Source organism: Panthera tigris, chromosome B2 (genome assembly GCF_018350195.1).
Source record: "Panthera tigris isolate Pti1 chromosome B2, P.tigris_Pti1_mat1.1, whole genome shotgun sequence".
Classification (NCBI taxonomy): domain Eukaryota; kingdom Metazoa; phylum Chordata; class Mammalia; order Carnivora; family Felidae; genus Panthera; species Panthera tigris.
Window position 1 is genome coordinate 141,098,050 of NC_056664.1, and position 23,054 is coordinate 141,121,103.

A 23,054-nucleotide genomic window follows, 5' to 3' on the forward strand; every position below is an offset into this window, starting at 1 on the left:
AAATAATGTTTGGTTTATATTTTTAAGAGACATCTTTACTTTTTTTTTTTTTTAATTAATTTATTTTAAGAGAAAAAGAAAGAATTCCAAGCAGGCTCAACACTGTCGGCACAGAGCCTGACGTGGGGTTCGAACCCATGAACTATGAGATCACAACCTGAGCCGAAATCAAGAGTCGGATGCTTAACTGACTGAGCCATCCAGGTACTCCACCCTCTTTTTTTTTTCTTTTTCTTTCTTTTTCTTTCTTTCTTTCTTTCTTTCTTTCTTTCTTTCTTTCTTTCCTTTTCTTTACTGATTTGTAGGTACCCTCTGTAGAGTAGGGGAACTAACCTTTAGTCTCTGATATGAATTACAAATATTTGTTTGTCATTTGTCTTTTTTTTTTTTCTTTATTGTCATTATTTTTTATCTTATTTATATTGGCTTTCGCCAGGCAAGGCAGGTATCTTTTACTTGAGTGAAGAGAAATCTCTCTCTCCCTCCCTCTTAAGGACTTGAAGGGTCTGTTTCACATGTGAAGACTTCCTCTACTGCAAGGTTATTTTTTAAACTCTCCTCTAAGATTTCCCTTGGTACTTCTTGTAGTTTCTTAAAAAGTTTTTTTCCCGTGGAGAATGTCAAACATATTCAAAAGCAGAATAGCATAATGAAGCCAACACACCCATCACCCAGCTTCAACCACTATTGACTCCTCTTGTTTGCTCCAGACCCCTCAACTTCCCCTGCTCTTGCATTTTCTGAAGGAATGCCAGATCTCTTGTCACTGCATCTGTAAATATTTCAGTGGGTTTCTCTAAAGATGGGCGGTACTTTAAAAACGTAACCACAAGGGGCGCCTGGGTGGCTCAGTCGGTTGAGCGGCCGACTTCGGCTCAGGTCACGATCTCGTGGTTCGTGAGTTCGAGCCCCGCGTCGGGCTCTGTGCTGACAGCTCGGGGCCTGGAGCCTGCTTCGGATTCTGTGTGTCCCTCTCTGTCTGTTCGTCCCCTGCTCGTGCTCTGTCTCTCTCTCAAAAGTGAATAAAGATTAAAAGAAGTTTTAAAAATTAAAAAAAATATATAACCACAATACCATTTTGATACCTGAAAATTGAATGCTTTTTAAATATCCCATAGCTCTTAAGTATTCAGGTTTTTTTTATTATCATAACCTTTTTTTGCATTTTGTTGAACTCAGAATCCAAATAAAGTCTATGTATATTGCAGTTGGGATCAGTCTCTGAAATCTCTTTATTTATGGGTTCCCCTGTTCTCCCACCCCCAGCAGGCTTGTTTTTGTCTTTGAGATTTGTTAGTTAGAGAAAATGGATTCTGTAACTTCCTACACATGGATTTTCCTATCACATCCTCATTGCTTAGTTAAATATATTTCTTTATACTTCCTATAAATTGGTACTAGGATTTAGAGTGTCCATAAGATGCAAATTCTTTTTTCAAGTCGATTTCATAATTGGCATTGTATTCCATCAGAAGGCAAATAATTTCTGGCTGTCTTTTGGAGGCACTATGCTTAGATGCATTAAAGTATTAGGGATTGAAAATGATGTTCTAATTCTATTACTCCCTTTTCATTTATTTCATTTATGAGCTATCTTCAAGGTTCATCCATGTTTAGGCATTTTGCAGAATTTCCTTCTTTTTAAAAGCCTAGTTTAAAATACCACATTTTTCTTATCCATTCATCTGTCAAAAGGCATTTAGTTTGTTTCCATATCTTGTCTATTATGAATAATGCTGCAGTAAATATGGGTGTGCTAATATCTCTTTGAGATCCAGATTTCAGTTCTTCTGGATAAATACCCAAGAGTAGAATTATTGGATCATATGGTAGTTCTCGTTTTAATATTTTAAGAAATCTCCATACCGTTTTCCATAGTGGCTCTACCATTTTGCATTAGCTAGAATATTTTTATAAAGGGAAACTTATCTGTTACTTGATTCCTTAGTGGTACAGTTTGTAAAAAAAGGGGCAAGATAAATGCCAGATTTTTCCCACCTTTATTTACCAGCTTTCAGAATGCATTGGTTCCCTCATATCATATAATTGTGACCCATTATTTTTATCATTTTGAACTCTCAGGTTTAAGTAAATTTGATGCTCAGTCCACTGCAGCCTTTATCCTTATTGTTGCTTGTATTGCCTCTTGTTTGGGTAGCGAGCTCCCCTGCAAGTTGGAGCCTGTGTCCTTTCAACACTGTCTTAGCAGGTTTGGTGAGTGTCTTTGATATCTGATAGGAAAAGATGTTCTGGGCCCATCTATGTATGTTGTGCATGTGTTCTTGTTTTCTTTTTTCTTTGTTTTTTTTAAGTTTATTTATTTTTGAGAGAAAGAAAGGGAGAGCACAAGTGGGAGAGGGGCAGAGAGAGACCTGAAATTGACCTGAAACCAGCCAATTCTCTAAGTAAATCTGATTCCTTTTAGTGAAACGTGCTATTTGAAGATTCTAATCTGGGCACTAGCTATGTGATTTTTTTTCTTTCTCACTTTTTCTCTCTCCCTTTTCTCTCTCTCTTTTTCTCTTTCTTCTTGTAAATATTTGGTCCATCTTAGAATTTATATTGGTATAGGGCATGAGGTAGGGATTCACTCCCCCCTCCCCCCTCCCCCCCCCCCCCCCCCCCCGATCAACTCACTTACAGTAAAGCAATATAATGCCCTCATACTACTTATTATACTGGTACTTACTACTATACATTGGGACTAGTTGTGGACTTTCTACTTTTTCTCTTCTCTCCTTGTTTTTTTGATGATTTTTTTTTATTTTTATGTATTTATATGGCCAAACATATTTTAGGATCAGTTCTGTTTCAGAAAAAAAAAAAAATCTGTTCATCTTTTTATTAAAATCTGTGACAGAGTTGCTGTCTCAGTGGAGCCTCCCATCTTAAAACGTGGGAAGGTTCTTTGCATGAATTAGTTTTTCTGGTCTAACAAAATACCTGCAGACCTCGTAACTTAAAACAACAAAGACCTACCTTTTCTTTAGCTCTATGGGTTGGCTGTGGGTGGCTCCTGTGGTCTGGAAAGCCCAGCTGAGGCTGGAGAAGCTTCCAGTGGCCTTCCCCCCATGTTGGGGTCTCACCTTGTACAGCTCGGATGCCTGGGGTGGGATGGCGTCCCCTGTAGAAGCTAACCCGGGCTGATTCAGTGGTCGCAGAGGTGATCCTGGTAACAGAAGAGGGCCACCCTGGGTGTGCAAGTGTTTTCATGCCTTTCTTCTGTCACATTTGCTGTTACTCTCTTGGCCAAGGCAGCAAGCACATGAACAAGACCAGAGTCCAGAGGTGGAAAAATGGCCTTCCCTTCTCAATGGGAGGACTGGCAGAGTCACCCTGCAAAAGGATATAGGGATACAAAGATTTATTGTGGCCCTTTTTGCAAGCAATCTGCCACACTCCCCAGTTTTTCCAGCTTTCTGTGTCTTTCAGGAATGTTTTAAGGCTTTTTCCAGATAGGTTTCTATTTTTTGTTACTACTATAAATGGTGTCTCCCTCCTCCCGTTTTAATTTAGAATTCTTGGGCGGGTGGTACGTGTATACAGCAAAAATGGAAATGATGTGAAAAGGAATCCACTGAGAGGAATCCACTCTTTTCCTCTCCCATCTCTATAGGTAACCAGTTTAAAAATAATTTGTTTATCTAGTGCTTTTTGGTGGAAATATTGGCAAATATAAATATCAATCTACGTATGAAAAAAAAGTAGTATTCTCTATGCCCTATTCTGCGGCTTGCTTTCCTCACTTAGTGATGTTTTCCTTCCATGTCAGCACATAGAGATTGTTCTTATTCTTTTATTGCTGCGTAATATTCTCTCGTGATATAACAGTTCCCTATTGCGAGACACTAGGGTTGTCTACAGTCTCTTTATATGAAAAACAGTGCTATGTTTTCACTGGTACACATTCTGCGTCTAGAGAATGGAGTCCAAAATGAGATTTCTTTTTTAGTTTAGAGAGAAAGTGCGCGAGTGGGGGGAGAGGGGGCAGAGGTAGAGAGAGGCAGAAAATTCTAAGTAGGCTCCATGCTCGTGTGAAGCCTGATGCAGGGCTCAATCCCATGACCCTGGGATCATGACCTGAGCTGAAATCAAGAGTCAGACACTTAACCTGACTGAGCCACCCAGACACCGACCAAAAGAAATTTCTGAGTCAAAGGGTAAATTTATCTTTAAAACTTTATTGAGGGAAAAAGAAGAGAGGGAAAGAAGCCACAAGAGAGACTCTTAATGACAGAGAGCAGAGGGTTGATAGAGGGTGATGGGGGGGAGATGCGCTAGATGGGTGATGGGTGTTAAGTATGGCACTTGTGATGAGCACTGGGTGTTGTATGTAAGTGATGAATCACTGGGTTCTATTCCCAAAACCAATATTGCACTGTTAACTAACTAAAATTTAAATTAAAAAAAAAAAAAAAGCTTCTGCACAGTGAAGGAAACAACAGAACTAAAAGGCAACCTACAGAATGGAAGAAGATATATGCAAATGACATATCTGATAAAGGGTTAGTATCCAAAATCTGTAAAGAACTTCTAAAACTCAACACCCCAAAGACACATAATCTGTTTTACAAATGGGCAGAAGACATGAATAAACATTTTTCCATAGAAGACATCCAAATGGCCCACAGGCACATGAAAAGATGCCCAACATCACTGATCATCAGGGAAATACAAATCAAAACTCCAGTGAGATAAACCTCACGCCTGTCAGAATGCCTAAAATCAACAACACAAGAAACAACAGGTGTTGGTGAGGATGTGGAGAAAGAGGAACCCTCCTGCCCTGTTGGTGGGAATGCAGACTGGTGCAGCCACTCTGGAAAGCAGTATGGAGGTTCCTCAAAATTTGAAAATAGAACTACCGTACAATCCAGAATTGCACTACTAAGTATCTACACAAAGGCTACAAAAATACAGATTCAAAGGGATACTTGGACCCCATCATTTATAGCAGCATTATCAACAATAGCCAAATTATGGAAAGAGACCAGATGTTCATCGACTGATAAATGGATAAAGGTGTGGTGTACACACACACACACACACACACACACACACACACACACAGAAAATGGGGTATTATTCAGCCATAAAAAAGAAAGAAATCTTTCCATTTGCAACAATGTGGATGGAGCTAGAGGGTATTATGCTAACTGAAATAAGAGTGAGAAAAATACCATATAATTTCGCTCGTGTGGATTTTTAAGAAACAAATGAGTAAAGGGGGAAAAAGAGAGGCAAACCAAGAAACAAACTCTAGGGACGCCTGGGTGGCTCAGTCATTTATTTGAGTGTTTGACTTGGGCTCAGGTTATGATCTCATGGTTCATGAGTTCGAGCCCCACATCAGGCTCACTGCCGTCAGCCTGTCAGTATAGAGCCTGCTTCGGATCCTCTGTCCGCCCCCCCTTTACCCCTCCCCGACTCGTGTGTGCTGTCTCTCTCAAAAAATAAAACATTAAGTATATATTAAAAAAAAAGAAACAGACTCTGAACCATAGAGAACAAACTGATGGTTGGGGGGGGATGGGTTAAATAGGTGATGGGGATTAAGGAGGCCACTTGGTGTGATGAGCACTGGGTGACATAATGGAATTGTTGAGTCACTATATTGTACAACTGAAACTAATATTACACTGCTAACTAACTAAAATTTAAATAAAATAAAAGCTATTATTCCTTTGAAAAGAAAAAACAACTATGCTGAGACAGCATTTCTCCCTTACTGGATTGGCAAAAATCCAGAAGTTGGGTAATTTATTCTGCCTGTGAAACTGTAGACAGCCAATCACCTTCATATATATGTTGCTGGTAATAGTTTAAATGGTACAGTCCCTAGTGGAGATCTGGCAACATCTTCCAAATGAATTTGCCTTTCCTTATGTGTGAAATTGAGCATTCTTTTTTTTATATGTGTAAGTACCATTTATATTTTCCTATGAACTGTTTGCTCCTCTGCCTATTTTTATGGGTTCCTGGTCTTTTTCTTAAGTTCTAGAAGCTCTATATATTAGAGTAACCCTTTGTGACATGAATTACAAAGATTCTTCTATGACTGATGCAATATATATTAATGACTTTTTTATAATAATTGTGTTCCCAGCCATGATATAGAGATCAGATTATGGCCCCCTGAGCGAGATCTGGCCTGCCATGTGTTTTTTGTAAATAAAGTTTGATTTGAATGCAGCCACACTCATTTATTGCACTATTGCGTATGGTAGCTTTTGCACTACGGCAGCAGAGAGACCGCATGGCCTGCAAAAGTTCAAATGTTTAGTACCTCACCCTTTATGGAAAAAGGAAAACCGACCCCAATTTCAAGCAACCACATCAAAGTGTTTAGTATGATGAAGCCATTTTGATATGGCCTTAAAAATAAAAAAATCCAGGTAACTTTAAATGTGTATGTGCAGTTACGAAGCAGTGGGCAGAACAGGCAGTCACGTGCGGGTGTCCTAAGTGTCTGTTTTGGCGTATTACTTGGTCATAGTGATGTTATGTGTGGTATGGCCAGTTTGATGCCACCTAATCAGATAACTATTAAAACACCTTTGTCTGATTGGTCTCATGTACGGTACCAAAGAAGCTTGGATCTGGGTGAGTTTGGGGAGAAAGTCGCTTAAAGTCATCCCAGTCTCTAGCAGTTTGGTTTGGTTCCGTTCAGAGAATTTCCTTGGCTCAAGTGCTTTTCCAGAACTATTATCCATACGTGGACTACAGGGAGGGGAAAGTGAGGTGGAAGCGGATGGTACAATGTGATTTATTTATGATCGCTATTTAAAACTTTTCTGTTCCTCTTGTGATTATGTAATTGATTTGCCCTTTGCTACACTCAGATTTAAGATTATTCTAAATATGTCTTGGAAATTCGTATTCCTGTACTCTGTGAACTGTTTCTGTTTACATTTCTTTTTGTGGAAATTTCCCAAATTGTTCATCTAATTGACCACTAGTTAAAAAATTCCTCTAAGTGCATCATATTTCAGGAAAACAGATGAAAGCCCACTTTAGGAAAAACATTTACAGAGCATGTTAATTTCACTGTGGTAGTTCATTCCTGACATTTTTGCGTAAGAAAAGTTTTCAGCCATTCTTAATGGCTACTCTGGTTCTTTGTAGAAATTTCTTTTGGAAAAAGATCTTTTATAGAACAACTATTAAAATAAAACCTTAACAAAACTTTAACATCTTAACTATATTCTTCTCTTATTTTAGAGGTAAGGACACGGAGATGGGGAGAGGGAGGGGAGAGACTCTTTTAAGCAGGCTCCACGCCCAGCACTCGGAGCCTGATGCGGGGCTTGATCTCATGAATGTGAGATCATGACCTGAGCCGAAATCAAGAGTCGGATGCTTAACCACCTGAGCCACCCAGGTGCCCCTTGACTATATTCTTGAATAGATAATAAACACATTGCTTGTGAACATTTAAGGAAACAGACTATTTCCTTTGTTAGGGAGCAAGAATTCCTGTCTTTTAAGGGTCATTCTAGCTGGACCAAGAATCAAATTGTCAGACAATTAACAGGAGAAATTGTCAGACAGATTAACAGGAGAAAATCAAATTTAATGGCATATGTACAGGGAATCCACACAGACGTGGAAATTCCAAAGACCGGCAAAGTGAGGTGTATGTGTCATTGTGAACTAAGGAGAAGGGGGCGGGGGTCTGGGATTTCAGAAGAAAGGAATGTGCTTCACGGGGTGATAAGAAGACCAGATGTTTAGTAATTAGATGTTTGCCCAGCCCTCACACATGGGTCACTCAGATAAAACTTATCTCCGTGAATACCCTTATTCTGGGAAGGACCCCCAATGTAGATTTTCCTGTGTAGTTAAGGGAGGAGCAAAAGCTTCTCTTCAACCTTCGGGGTCACTTGCCTTCAGCTCAGAATAATCCCCATGCCAGAGTGGCCCAGCTTGGGGTGGCCTGCTCTTAGCCCCTACGGCTTCCTCCTGAAACTTCCCTGAAGTTTCACACATTAAAAAGTTGAGCTGATAGGTTGTTTTATCCCATTGAACCAGTCTCTTAGTCCTGACAACAGGTCAGTATAATCTTGTTCATTTCATGAGGTGGTGACGCAGGTGTGTTCTCCAAGTTACCCCTGTGGTAGTCAGGCTGCTGGGAACTCTGGAAGCTAGGTACCAGGCTGATAATGTCCAGGGGAGCGTTATTGGCTCCATGAAGTCAACGTTAGTTCCCTAAAGCTGTCCGGTCACATCTGAGTCTGCGCGTGTCTCTCAAATACGACATTCCAGTTGAAGCTTTGGTAATACCCTTTGGTATTTGGTAATACCATGTGGTAATACCATGTGATAATACCATTTTTTCCATTGGTGTCCTGTCATAAGGAGAACAGATTCGTATTGAACTTATGCAAAGAAATAGATTGCCATAAGCATATAAGAATACTCACTGAGAGTTTCTGAGTTCCGGAGGGTTCAGATAGGGAGAAAAGAAAAGTTTCAGTTTGTTCAAAAAGGTGTATTTTATCAAATCGCAGTAAGTCGATTAGCTTAAGAGAAAACGTCTTCTTAAATCTGGAAAAAAACCAAAACATTTTTAAAAAGTCAACAATGTTCCAAGCAAAAAATCATAAAAAGTGTAATTGTCTTCCTCAATTTCGGTCCCACGTTATTAATTCTTCTGCTCGAATCCGGTTCTTCTGCTAGTTCCAGAAATTTTTACCCAGTTCAGTTTTACGATCTGCAGGTTATCAGAAACCTGTACTCAGAGTTTTTTTCCATGTGTCTCATTGAAGATGAAACACATTTGCAGGAAGCTTTTGTAGAGGCATCTGAGTAAAAAGTATTACTGTCTGTAAACGATAAACTTACATAAAAATGGCCGTGGTTGAAGATTTGATTAGAGTTCACTACAAGCAATTGGTAAGGAGATTGGGTTATTTTTGTGACATACGCTTCAGGATAATAACACACCAGGACATCAGATTTCTAGGAGTTTCATGTAATTTTTACAACACTTAACTTTAATAACATATCTACATAAGTATAATGTAGGAGAGTTTAATATCACTTTTTTGACAGTGCTCCCCGTGTAATTTAACATACCAAATAAGCCTGATTAGTTTAATTTCTCAAATCTTTGAAACGTTCCATGGACCCTTTGTAACACCTCAGATTGTGGTCAAAGACTTTATTTTAGAATTTGGTTTTGGGAAGTATGTCAGAAAATATCAAAAGATTTGGATAGTTGATTAAATAGAATCACAAGTCATTTTGAAAAAATATTTAATTATTCATTTAACCACAATGACAGTACAAGATTTCAAAAACCAATACAGAAGATTACATAGTTGTGAGCAAAATTGAACTCTTTTCATATTAAGACTCAGTTTTCTTAAGTAATCAAAGAGCTGATAAACATAAGAAATTATTTTGGCAAACATGGAATAATTGTTAGAGAACTTAAAAGGTAAAGAAAAACCTTTGTTTACAATTTCTTACGAAATTGTAGACCAATAATAGTTCAAAAGAACTTTGTACCGTTAACAAAGAAAAAAACTAAAACATTGCACCAGGGTACTTTTGATATTAAAACTCATTTACTTATTTGAAATTATCCTAATCTTAGCCAGTACAGGCCACACGTAAAGTTTCTTTCTGAAGAGTGTTTCTCTGTAAACCTTACACACGTTTCTTTTTCACGTTCTGATTTTGTCCTAAACTTTACCCTTTTAAATAACTAGTCTCACTTGAGGACAAAATTCTTTTCTTTTTCCTTAACAAACATGTATTTTATTCCTCATACTTTTTGTTATCAAAAGCACATCCCATTTTCCTCACATACCAAGTTGTTTCCCTTATTATTTCCAGTGCTCTTAATTATATTTGTTAGAATTCTTAGTGCTTAGAAACCTTAATTTCTAGTGAAAACTGAGTAGTAAGCAACTGTGAATTGTTACACCAGAACTCTTTAGATTGGCAGTTTCATACTTTATATGAATTTTTTTCATAGTACAATAAAGCATAAAGTATATTTATTAACAGACCCAAACGTATCCTTAGTTTCTCTGGAGTAAGACAGAAGTAGATTACTTAATGCTTCATTATTTTATCTTAATTGGAAATGATCTAGACAATCAGTGAATTTTACTCATCATTTAACTTCGTGAAATTTTAAGTTTTTAGGTTACCAAAGATTTTGGAAGCTATTTAAAAGCTACAAACCTTCTTATTTTATTTACATCTATTTAATTTACTTGTTCTTAACAGTTATGCTTAGCCTACCCGTAAAACTTCATGAGGCATTAGACAAAGTCAGTTGTTATTCTGAGTTTTTTTCCTCTGACATATTTTACAACAGAGATACCATAAGTTTATTTGACTTTTAGTAAACACAAGCAGAATGAAAGTTTATATTTAATGCTGATAACTGTAAATACATGTCTGCTTTAATTAAACCAGCAACCTTAAATTGGCTTTCATACCACATATTGTCCCAGGTCACATGAACTTGAAAAACATTTGAGTTAGTTTCTATCTTTCTGAGTTTTAGGATGGCCAATCCTTATAAGTGCTTGCCTTCAGATCAACTAAATAAAGGTTTTTTACAAATTAATTTTAGCAATATCATCCAGAGGTAGAGAAAACACGGACACACACAAAAATACACAGGCAAGATGTAAACAAAATCTTAATTTTCTTTTTTTTTTTTCCTAATGTTTATTTTTGAGAGACAGAGAGACAGAGTGTGAATAGGGAAGGGGCAGAGAGAGAGGGAGACACAGAATTCAAAGCAGGCTCCAGGCTCTGAACTGTCAGCACAGAGCCCGACGCGGGGCTTGAACCCACGAACCGTGAGATCATGACCTGGGCCGAAGTCGGACGCCCAACTGACTGAGCCACCCAGGCGCCCCTTAATTTTGTTTCTACTAATATTTGTGGAGAGGACATTACAGGCCCAATTTAAGATACTTCTCTCTTTTTTTCTTCAGTTTCAGGAGATTGTGGGCTGTGTTTACATTTCAAAGACATAAGATTATTAATTTCAAGGGACAGAGAAAGAATTTCAAAAAAGTTTTTTTTTTAAAAGAGTTTCAAGGTGATTGTCATTTAAAATTTACTTTTTGGGGGGGCCTGGGTGGCTCAGTCAGTTGAGTGTCCAACTCTTGATTTTGGCTCAGGTCACGATCCCAGGGTCGTGGGATCAAGCCCCGTGTTGGGTCCACTCTGAGCACAGAGCGTGCTTGAGATTCTCTTTCTGTCCCTCTGCCCCTCTCCCCGACTGCCCCTTGAATAAAAGAGAAAAAAAATTTTTTTAAGTAAAATTTACGTTTTTAAGGTACAGAATTTAGTTCCAATATCCTGATCTTTTATAATACGTACACACACATTTTGAGAGGAATAGGTAAGGTTTGGAGATTGGTAAAGATAGGTGAACTTTCACCTGTTTCTAGAGTTGTAGTTCTGGTTTTAGAGAGATTTGTAAAATAAAGGCAGTTATTCCTAATTCCCCAAACACCTGGATTAGAGCCTGAGTATCAAGAGATTGACTCACATTTTTGACTATCAGGGAGAACTTTAACTAAAATGGGAACCAAGAGGTTTCTGCCTTTGTAAAGTATGTACGAAGCATTTCAGTAAGCATTTTTCTGGATACAAAATTTACCCTTGGCTTCTGTTAGTCCCTAAACATTGGCCTTTTGCAGTGTCATTTGTATAAGGGCCTAGGAGAAATTTTGGTCATCTATTTCCTCAGTGAAGGGAAAGTTGTGAATATAGTCAAATAGCCTTTCTGATTACTTTCTGAATTCAGTGGGGTCATTTGAAAGTAGAGGTAAAAGGTACTTCATAATTTAAAAGATCCGACACTGTTCAGAGGATGCAAATTCTTTTGCAGGGGGTTGTCTAGGATATACCTGCAAAGGACATAGTACAGGAATGCCTACTCTTCAGTAAACCCTGATCACAGAGCCCTGAAAAGTAGGAGCAAAGCAATCCTTATTGCCAGTCTCATGTGCTTTTGTTGAGATTTTCTGGCTTTCAGCTTTTACATAAGCAACCTTAGAGCCTAGAGATTAGGCCAGAGTGATCTCTGTAAATCTTGTAGGGAAAGGGAAGTTAAAACAGGCAGATGAGCCTGGAATTTACTTTGGATGTGGATATTTATTTTTAAATCTTAAGGCTAATTTCTGTTCTTTTATCTGGTCAAGGGAGTCCCTGAGGCTAGCCATTACATTAATAAGACAATTGAGAGCTTTTTTTTTTTTTTTTTAATCTAAATATAGCCTATTTAAAGGATCCATTGTCTGGCCATTGGTGAGTTGGATCTATTAATAGCAACTCAAACCAATACGCCTTTTAGTGGTTTAACCAAAGATGCAAGAGGCATCCAGAGGGCATAAATGATGTAGCTCCCATGGTCCAAAAGTTTACTCCTAAAATTAGCCTAGGAAAGCAAAGGCACAGGCGGCAGTAAGGGTGGTGTGGTGACAATGCCATGTTGAGCCTCCCGCAAGAATACGAGATGCCTCCAGTCCCAGATCTGCTAATTCAACACCAAGCAGATGCTCCCGGAATGGGACTTCCCAGCGCTAATCAAGCAATGAAGGCTGAGATGACACAGGTTCCTCTGGACTGGAACCTCTCATGACAGATACCCCTGAGAGCTGGCACAGCTGGACAGAGAGAAGGAGGCTTGGATCCCCAGCCTATTCAACTGGCCACCAAGTACACCCTCTGGATGGTGGAGACCAAAGAGAATATTCCCATTGGTCATAAAGCCAAGCTCCTAGGACATAGAACAAGATAAAAGGAAAAATCTAACAGCTTTATCTAAGCCTTAGGTTTCCTTAAGCCACACTAATAACTAAGAGGGATGTGCTGTTGGTTTGGAGACTGTTGTTTTAGAGTGTACCTCATTGCAGGTGGCAGGTGACCTAGTGTCTGTCTACCCTGTTATGTGACCAGTTGGTCCTATCATAGGAGTCTTCCTGAGGGTCTAGCAGCTTTTAAGTGCTCGCCCATGCCCACCAATTTTGTGGCTTTGGCTTCCAAGATGGCCTTTAGCAACAGATGACAGACAAAAGGCACAGACGAAGGAAAACAAAGACCATCTCTGGGAGGAAATGGATGAGTAACCAATGTGTACTCTACCAAATTTAACCAAAGAGTCGCTAAGCCCAAGGAACTAGTTCTGCAAACCTTTTCTCCTGCTAAGCTCAATTTAGAAGGCGAGTAAAGGATTCTCACCAGTGTTGCCCCATCCACTCTGCAGGGGGAGATTCCGGGAAGCTGATGTGGGAAATCTCACTTTCTGTGGCTGCTTGTCAGTTGTCCTGGGATCTGTCAGCCTCAGCAGTGTGCTGGGGAATGGTGGCTAGCGAGTTAAAGCATCTTGCCACCTACACCGACAGTCAGGAATTCTTCCTGCCCTTCTAGCCGGACTGAGAATCTAATTAACATGAGACCGATTAACAGGAGAAAAACCCAATTTAATAGCATATGTATGGGGAATCCACACAGATACGGAAATTCCAGAGACCGGCAAAATGAAATATATATATGTAGCTGGGGCCCAGGGGTATAAAAGCACCTGGCTCCAGGGTCCCCAAACAGATGAGGTTTAGCTGCTCACCCCTGACAAAATCCAAAGGCAGAGAAACGAGATGTGGTGAAACAAGAAAGGAATTGATTTCACCGAGACCACCACTGGGAGGCCAGCAGACGAGCATCTCAGACTGTGTCCAGAGTGCCAAAAGTACTTCCAGGTTTATATAAGAAAAATGTGAGGCAGAGGTGGGCTGTGAAGGTCAAGTCAGTCATCAGTCAAGACCCCACATGTTGGGGTCAGTCATGTGGGGTCTTGCTGACTGAGGGCAGACCTTTTTGCTTGAGGGGGTGGTTTTGGTTCCCATGAGTTAAGAGATAAACTGGACAGAAGAACTGAATCGCTTAGAAAGTTTGAGGTCAAAGTGGAGGTCGTTGAAGTTCTCCTCAAATATGTCGTTCTGAACTAAGGAGAAGGGGGCAGGGGTCTGGGACTTCTGAGGGAAGGAATGCACTTCACAGGGCAATGAGAGGACTATTTACCTAGTCGTTAGATGTTTGGCCTGCCTTACAGATGGGTCACTCAGATAACATTTATCTCAGTGAGGGGTGCCTGGGTGGCTCAGTCATTTGAGCATCTGACTCTTGATTTCAGCTTGGGTCATGATCCCAGGGTCGTGAGATTGAGACCTGATATCGGCCTCCATGCTGAGTGTGGAGCCTGCTTGGGATTCTCTCTCCTTCTCTCCCCTCCCCAGCTTGCATGCACGCGCACGCGCGCGCACACACACACACACGCACACACACACACACACATGCCTCCCCCCCCAAATAAATAAAATAAATAAGAGGACAACTCTGATAGAAAAAAAATTTTATCTCAGGAAATAACTCTTAGAAAGACCCCCACTCTAGATTTTTCTGTGCAGTTAAGGGAGAGGCAGGAGTTTCTCTTGAGCCCTCGGGGTCCCCATTGCCTTCAACTGAGAATAATCTTCACACCGGAGTGGCCCATCTTGGGGTGGCCTGCCTTCTGTCCCTACACCTTCTTTAGAAATTTCAAGAGCAACTTACCTAAAACGTGATAATTGATCCACGTCCTCTGGGAGAGTGTCTTAATGTTCATGGCCGTCTTGGACCTCAACCCTGCCATACGTTAACAGTTTTACTAATGACACAGGTGAAGCTATGAAGAGCATGCTTATCAGGCTTTCTGATGACTCTTGGCAGGAAGCGCTAAGGGATAGTTGGATATAGTTGGATGACAGCTTCAGAATTCAGAAAACTTAGTAGGTTGGAACAATGGCTAAATCTAACAAGATGCAATTTTACAGGATAATTTAAGATTCTCTATTTGATTCAAAATAACAACTGAACAAGCACGGGCCAGGATTTAAATGAAATCACAGATTGATATAAACTGAAAAGCATTTAAGTCTTAATCATTTAGAATAAGGACAAATATATATATAAAGGATGTCATAATGCTCTCAGAGTCTGTTAAAGGGAGTTCTGTTTTTTCTGATGATCTTGTTGGTTATGTAAAAATGAGATACAGAGAGGAGTTAAGTGGTGGAGGAGTGGGGGTCCTAAGCTTGCCTCATCCCTCAAACACAGCTAGATAAATGTCAAATCATTTTGAACACCCAAGAAATTAATCTGAGGACTGAGGGAGAAAAACTACACAACCAGAGGTGAAAAAACCCACACTGGGGAGGGTAGGGGCTACAGAAGGTTGGTTTGGGGGAGAAGACAACTGTGGATGCTGCAGTGGGGAGGGAGCCCTGACCATAGAGAAAGGAGAGAGAGAAATAGTGAAAGCGTGCATAGTGGACCGCACACGGAACACTCTTCCCCAAGACCATTGACTGGGAAAAGCAGAGGGGCTTCTGCCACACGTTGTCATGAGCAGCAGAGCGCAGAGTCTGAAGCTTTACAAGTCTGCGCCATTGCTAGTGTCTGGCAGGCGGTGCTCCTGTGGGAAGGAGGGTGGAGACCCAGGGGTGGACAATGTAGCCTGAGGATCCCCTGGGTCACACGGGGAGAAACAGTTCCTCTGCTTGGAGTGCATTTGGGAGTGGCGGCCTCTCTGGGGATAGAAAGAACCAGTGGCACCAGTGTGCTGCCCAGTTTCCTAGCATAGGAACAGAGACACCAGCTGAGGGCAGCAAATCTTGGCGCCAACTTAGTGCAGAGCTTTACCATAAACTCCCAACTGCTGCATGATCCTGTGACCGCTTTTCCAGGACAAACTGGCAAACAGCAAAAAGTGTGGCAGGACTCTCCCCCAGAGTATCAGTGTGGGTCTGTGTCACGCAGGTAAAATTTGGAGTTTGGAGTTTGGAAACCCAGCCGTATGCCTGAGATACAACACAGGAGTACTGTGCCACGCAGCAGGCAGACAGCCTGGATGCCGGCAGGGTGAAGGCAGGGGTCTGACAAAAGCTGGGGACACAAGAAAGGTGATAGTTTGCTTCTCTGTGAGGGCTTCCTAAAAAGTGGAGGAAGCTCCCGGCTCCAGGGACAAAAGAGCAGGATGACACCATTCCTTCCCTTCCCCATCAGCGTTGACCGACTTCAGTGCCATCCAGTGGAGGCTGGAGCTGCTTACACCAACACCCCCCCACACCCCCGACCTCCGCCTATGCCCTGCAGGTGCATCTCTACTAGAGCAAGTCCACCTGAGAATCAGTCCAGCAGGTCCCACCCCCAGAAGACCTGTTCAGATGCCTCACAGGCACCAAGTCTGATGATCATAGAGTGCTGCAAAGCTTCACTTCTAGGGGAAATAGGATCTAGCTTCCCTTTTTTTTGGGGGGGGTGGAATCTTCTTTTATAGGCAGACCAAAACACACCTAGGATCTAGCTTCCCATCACCCCCCAACCTTTTTTTTGACCTCTTAGTAACATAGCCATTACATTCAGGAGCAGGAATATAACAGGCTTTCCTAACAATCACACCAAAAAACTGACCCAGACAAAATGACAAGATGGAGGAATTTAACCCCAAAAGGAAGAACAGAAAGTCACGGTCAGGGGTTTAATCAATACAGATACAAGGAAGATGTCTGAACCAGAATTTAAAACAGTAATCATACGGGTACTAGCTGGGCTTGAGAAGAGCATAGGAGACACCAAAGACTCCCACTGCAGAGATAAAAGAATTAAAAACTAGTCAGGCCGAAATAAAAAATGCTATAACCGAGATGCAAAGCTGAATGGGTGCAATGACAGTGAAGATGGATGAAGCAGAGGAATGAATCCGTGATATAGAAAATAAAATTATGGAAAATAGGCTGAAAAGAAAGGGAAAGGTATTGGATCACAAATGTAGACTTAGGGAACTCCGAGACTCCTGAAGGCATAATAATATTTGTAGCATTGGAGTCCTAGAAGAAGAAGAGAAAGAAAAAGGAGCAGAAGGTTTACTTGAGTAACTATAGCTGACAACTTCCCTAATCCGTGGAAGAAAACAGACATCGAAATCCAGGAAGCACAGAGAACTCCCATTAAATTCAACAATAGCCAGCCATCAACAAGACATAGTCTTGTTCACATAGTCAGATTCACAAAATACACAGACAAGGAAAGAATTATGAAAGCAGCAAAGGAAAAAAAGTCCTTAACCTACAAGGGAAAACAGATCAGGTTCACAGCAGATCTGTCCAAGGAAGCTTGGCAAGCCTGCAGGGAGTGGCACGATCTGTTCAATGTGCTGAATGGGAAAAATATGCAGCCAAAATACTTTATCCACCAAGGCTGTCATTCAGAATAGTAGGAGAGATAAAGAGTTTCCAAGACAAAAACTGAAGGAGTTTATGACCACTAAACCAGCCCTGCAAGAAATATTAAAGGGCCTCTTTGAATGGGGGGAAAAAGACCAAGAGCAACAAAGACTAGAAAGGAACAGAGAACATCACCAGAAACACCAACTCTACAGGTAACACAATGGCACTAAATTTATATCTTTCAATAATCAATGTAATGTAAATGGACTAAATGCTCCAATCAAAAGACATAGGATAAATGGATAAAATAACAAGTCCCATCTCTTTGCTGCCTACAAGAGATGCATTTTGGACCTATAGACATCTGCAAATTGAAAGTGAGGGGATAGAGAACCATGTATCATGCTAACAAACAATAAAAGAAAGCCAGAGTAGCCATACTTATATCAGACAAACTAGATTTTAAACCAAAGATTGTAATGAGAGATGAAGAAGGGTATTATATCAAAATTAAGGGGTCTATCCATCAAGAAGATCTAACAGTTGTAAATATTTATATCCCCAACTTGAAAGTTCCCAAATATTTAAATATATAAATCAATTAATAACAAACATAAAGAAATTCATTGGTAAGTTTCAAGAGTAATGGGAGACTTTAACACCCCACTTACAACAATGGATAGATCATCTAAGCAGAAGATCAACAAGGAAACAATGGCATTGAATGACACACTGGACCAGATGGACTTAACAGATATATTCAGAACATTTCATCCTAAAGCAGCAGAATACATATTCTTTTTGAGTGCGTGTGAAACATTCTCCAGAATAGATCACATACTTGGTTTCAGATCAGCCCTCAACAAGTATAAAAAGACTGAGATCATACCATGCATATTTTTAGACCACAACACTATGAAACTTGGAATAAGCCTCAAGAAAAAATTTGGAAAGACCACAAGTACATGCAGATTAAAGAACATCCTTCTAAAGAATGAATGGGTTAACCAGGAGATTGTAGAAGAAATGCAAAGAAAAAAAAATACATGGAAGCAAATGAAGATGAAAATATGACAGTCTAAAACCTTTGGGATGCAGCAAAGGTGGTCCTAAGAGGGAAGTATAGGGCAATACAGGCCTACAACAAAAAGCATGAAAAGTCTCAAATACACAACCTAACTTTACACCTTAAGGAGCTAAAAAAGGAACAACAAATAAAGCCTGAAGCCAGGAGAAGAAGGGAAATAATAAAGATTAGTTCAAAAAATAAACAGTCTAGAAACAAACAAAAAACAGTAGAACAGATCAATGAAACTAAGAGCTGATTCTCTGAAAGAATTAACAAAATTGATAAGCCCTTAGCCAGACTTGTCAAAAAAAGACCCAAATAAGTGAAATCATGAACATAAGAGATCACAACCAACACCACAAAAATACAATTATAAGGGAATATTATGAAAAATTCTATGCTAACTGGGCAATCTGGAAGAAATGGACAAATTCCTAGAAACATAGAAACTCCAAAACTGAAACAGGAAAAAATAGAAAATTTAAACAGCCATAACCAACCAAGAAATTGAATCAGTAATCAAAAATCTTGCAACAAACAAAAGTCCAGGGCCAGATGGATTCCCTCGGGAATTCTACCAGACATTTAAAGAAGAGTTAATACCTATTCTTCACAAACTGTTACAAAAAATGGAAGTCAAAGGAAAACTTCCAAACTCATTCTCTGAGGCCAGCATTACCTTGATTCCAAAACCAGATAAAGACCCCCACCAAAATAGAGAATTATGGGCTAGTATCCCTGATGAATATGGATGCAGAAATTCTCAAGATACTAGCAAACTGAATCCAACAGTACATTTAAAGAATTATTTACCACAATCAAGTGAGATTTATTCCTGGGCTACAAGCATGGGTCAGTAGGCACAAGTCATTGTGATATACCACATTAATAAAAGAATGGATAAGAACCATACAGTTCTCTCAATATATGCAGAAAAAGCATTTGACAAAATACAGCATTCATTCTTGATAAAAACCCTCAACAAAGTAGGTACGACTATCCAATGGAAAAAAGACAGTCTTCTTCAACAAATGGTGCTGGGAAAACTAGACAGCAACATGCGGAAGAATGAAACTGGACCAGTTTCTTATACCATACACAAAAATAAATTAAAAATGGATGAAAGATCTAAATTTGAGACTAGAAACCATCAAAATCCTAGGGAACACAGGCAACAAGCTCTTTGACATAAGCTGTAGCAACTTCTTACTAGACAAATCACCAGAAGTAGGGGAAAGAAAAGCAAAAATGAACTATTGGGACTTCATCAAGATTAAAAATCTTCTGCACTATGAAGGAAACAGTCAACAAAACTAAAAGTCAGCCTACTGAATAGGAGAAGATATTTACAAATGACATAACCTGATAAAGGGCATCCAAAATCTGTAAAAAACAAATAAACAAACAAACTTATTGACCAAATTCAATACCCAAAAAACAAATAACCTAGTTAAGAAATGTACAGAAGACATGAATAGACATTTTTCTGAAGACATCCAGATGACCAACAGACACATGAAAAGATGCTCAACATCACTCATAATCAGGGAAATACAAAGCAAAACCACAATGAGATACCACCTCATACTTGACAGAATGGCTAAAATTAACTCCAGGAAACAACAGATGCTGGTGAGGATGTGGAGCAAAGGGAACCCTCTAGCACTGTTGGTGGGAATGCAAACTGATGCAGCCAGTTGGAGGTTCCTCAAAATGTTAAAAAGAAAAAAAAAGAACTACCCTATGATCTAGCAATTGCACCACTAGGTATTTCCCCAAAGGATACAAAAATATAGATTCAAAGGGATACGTGAACGCTGATTTTATAACAGCATTATCAACAATAGCCAAACTATGGAAACAACCCTAGTGTCCATCAATTGATGAATGGATAAAAAAGATGTGGTATATGTATACAATGGAATATTACTCAGCCATCAAAAAAAACCCGAAATCTTGTCATTTGCAACGCTGTAGGTGGAGCTCGAGTGTATTGTGTTAAGTGAAATAAGTCAGAGAAGGACAAATATCATATGATTTCACTCATGTGGGATTTAGGAAACAAAACAGATGAACATATGGGATGGGGAAAAAAGAGGGAAGAAATCATAAGAGACTCTTAATGATAGAGAATAAATAGGGTTGGTGGAAGGGAGGTAGGGTGGGGATGGGGTAAATGGATGACGGGTATTAAGGGGGGGCACTTGTGATGAACACTAGGTGTTATATGTCAGTGATAAACCACTAAATTCTACTCCTGAAACTGATATTACATTATGTGTTAACTAACTAGAATTTAAATGAAAACTTGGAAAAAACAAAAACAAAAACCCCACAGGACATAGGAATAAGCTACAATTTCACAAAAAGTCAAATGAGTGTGCTTAAGTAAAACAAGTTTGGCATTTGGAAAGGTGAACTAGTTATATAGAAATATCACATGCAAAACTTCTGGTCTCAAGGGTGTCAAATTAATAAATCTGTCCATCCCTTGAATTTTTTTTTTAGCTTTTACTTGAGTGTCTCTGTTTTTAAAATGAGGTAGCTGCATTGCTGAAGATGGGCTGCTTCCCCCCAAAGATTTAATTGTGATTTATGTGAAACCAGAGAATCAGATCCTTAAGAATGGGGGCTTGCCTTCTGCATTCTTACTGCCTTATGAACTTTTTTGCTGACAGTTTTTTGGTCATCTTGAACTGCTTAATTCTTTCTTGTTCATTTTAGTTTCTAGTGTTTTGTTTTTTGTTTTGCAAAATAGGAAATGCAGTAGTATATTTCTATCTAGTGTTGCTCTTTATTTAGAATGTCCTTTTAATAAATTCTGTGGTTTGGGATTATTGGTTTGTATCAGCTTGGATCTCTTGTTTGTGCGACAGAATCTGAACTCACATTAGCGTAGGCACACAAAAAAATCCATTGGCTCTTGTGACTGAGAGGTCCACAAGCACAAGTAGCCTCAGGCTTGTCCTTCAAGTGATCTCCTTGGGACACTCTCTCTCTGCCATTCCACTCCACCAAAGATGGACCTTCTCCATACCTCAACTAGTTAGCCATTGGCGACATTTTCAGAGAAAATTAACCATCCATGCTCCGCAGCAGCTGTATATTTCTAGGAAAGAGTTCGAATTCTTCCTGTTCGGGTTATATGCTCACCAATCACTTAGAGTCAAGGCAGGAACAGTTTCCAGAAAGAAGAGATGTGAAGCAGACAGAATAGTAGATGTTTACAACCTGGTCAAGAGGACTGAATATTTTTATACCTGTCTCTCTTCTCTCAAAAGGAAATCTGTGTTAAGGATGATGGATTATGCACATATCAGGTGTGTGGCAGCACGTTTAGTATTCCAGTGCCTGGAACGTTGAGAGCTTTGGATCTGCTAATGTTTATTTGCCTGTAGCCAGATAATGGAGCTTGTGTTTAAGGCTGCTGTCTACTATCTCTTGACCTTCGTCTGAAATACTTTCTGGTATTGCTATTGAAGAGATTAGTTACTGTTGACGGCGTGTGTTCAGCATACGGTATCACATCATCTGCCCAGGATGTGTGTAGACACTTAGCTCCCGAAAATACTTGAATCATTTCTTAAAGTGTAGCCAGTACTGGGGAAAGCAGTATCAAAGACTGGAGTTTTCCGCAGTGCCTGGGTGGCTCAGTCGGTTGGACGTCCGAATTTGGCTCAGGTCATGATCTCACGGTCCGTGAGTTCGAGCCCCGCGTCGGGCTCTGTGCTGACAGCTCAGGGCCTGGAGCCTGCTTCGGACTCTGTGTCTCCCTCTCTCTCTGCCCCTCCGCCACTCACAGTTTGTCTGTCTCTCTCTAGAAAAATAAATAAACGTTAAATTTTTTTTTAAAAAATGGGCTTTTTCTGTCAAAGGTGGCATGAAAGAAACATAGTGGGACTGATGGGCAGTGGGGGTGGGGGTGAGCCTCTTCAAATACTGTCAGTGGTAGAGACGGGGGAAATGGGAGGTGATGGGGGAGAGAGGGAGAAGTCAGACGGAAGCCAGATACAAGGATGGGAATAAAAACGGAGGTAATGGGGGACAGCGCCCCAAGGCTTTGAAGACAGCACTTCCAGGCCACCTGAACTTGATAAGATCAGAGGAGTTGCTGAAATTTGTTTTCTCTTGACATGTTACGCTCATTTGGGGAGGTGCTTTTTTTTGTGTTCTCTTTTGTGTTCTTTTGTTCTCCAAAATTTCTTCCCATTCTAATTTTTAAGAAGCATCTCTAGGTGTTTGTTTTTTAATAAGGCTTAAATCAGTGTTTATGTAAACCTGTAATGTTTGTATACATTTTTCCATGCCATGCCAAACCAAAAGATGGTTTCCAGCCATCTTTTCCATGGCTAACGTTCAGTCATATTTAAATGTGTAAGGGGGTGTCCATTTTTAGGTTTTCACTTGTTTCACCAAGTCATAAGTTTGATACACAAGTTTTGGCACACAGGAAGAGGCTTTGGTATTCTGTATTGGGGCTTAGATTTAGCCGGATTAAAAAATTGTTAGCCAAGATTCTTAAAAAAAAGCAATAACAAAACAGCAGGTTCCACGTCTGGCTCTTGTGTGCACACCAGGGCCCTTCCCAGGAAGCCCGCAGCCCTGGGGGTTGTGTCCTGGCCCCAAGGACCCTCCTCACCCCCCTCACACATTTATGTGCACCTGCCCTCATTGCATGAGGAATTGAGATTGGGGTGACATGGTTTTTAAAAAGTACCCCCCAATGGGACTAGAAGAAT

The 23,054-nt window shown here is 40.1% G+C and overlaps 1 protein-coding gene across 9 annotated transcripts in view; it reads left to right on the plus strand.

Annotated features, from left to right (window-relative positions):
- LOC102972920 (palmitoyltransferase ZDHHC14) overlaps nt 1–23,054 on the plus strand; it is a 532,612-nt gene that overhangs the window by 440,720 nt on the left and 68,838 nt on the right. Inside the window, exon 1 of one of the 9 annotated variants that reach the window (XM_042987401.1) lies at nt 1,893–2,214. The exons of the other annotated variants lie outside the window; for them this stretch is intronic. Within the exon in view, the coding sequence (XP_042843335.1) occupies nt 2,098–2,214 (117 nt within the window). The 5' untranslated portion in view covers nt 1,893–2,097. Of the gene's footprint in view, nt 1–1,892; nt 2,215–23,054 lie in introns of those variants that run through there. 9 annotated transcript variants of the gene reach the window in all.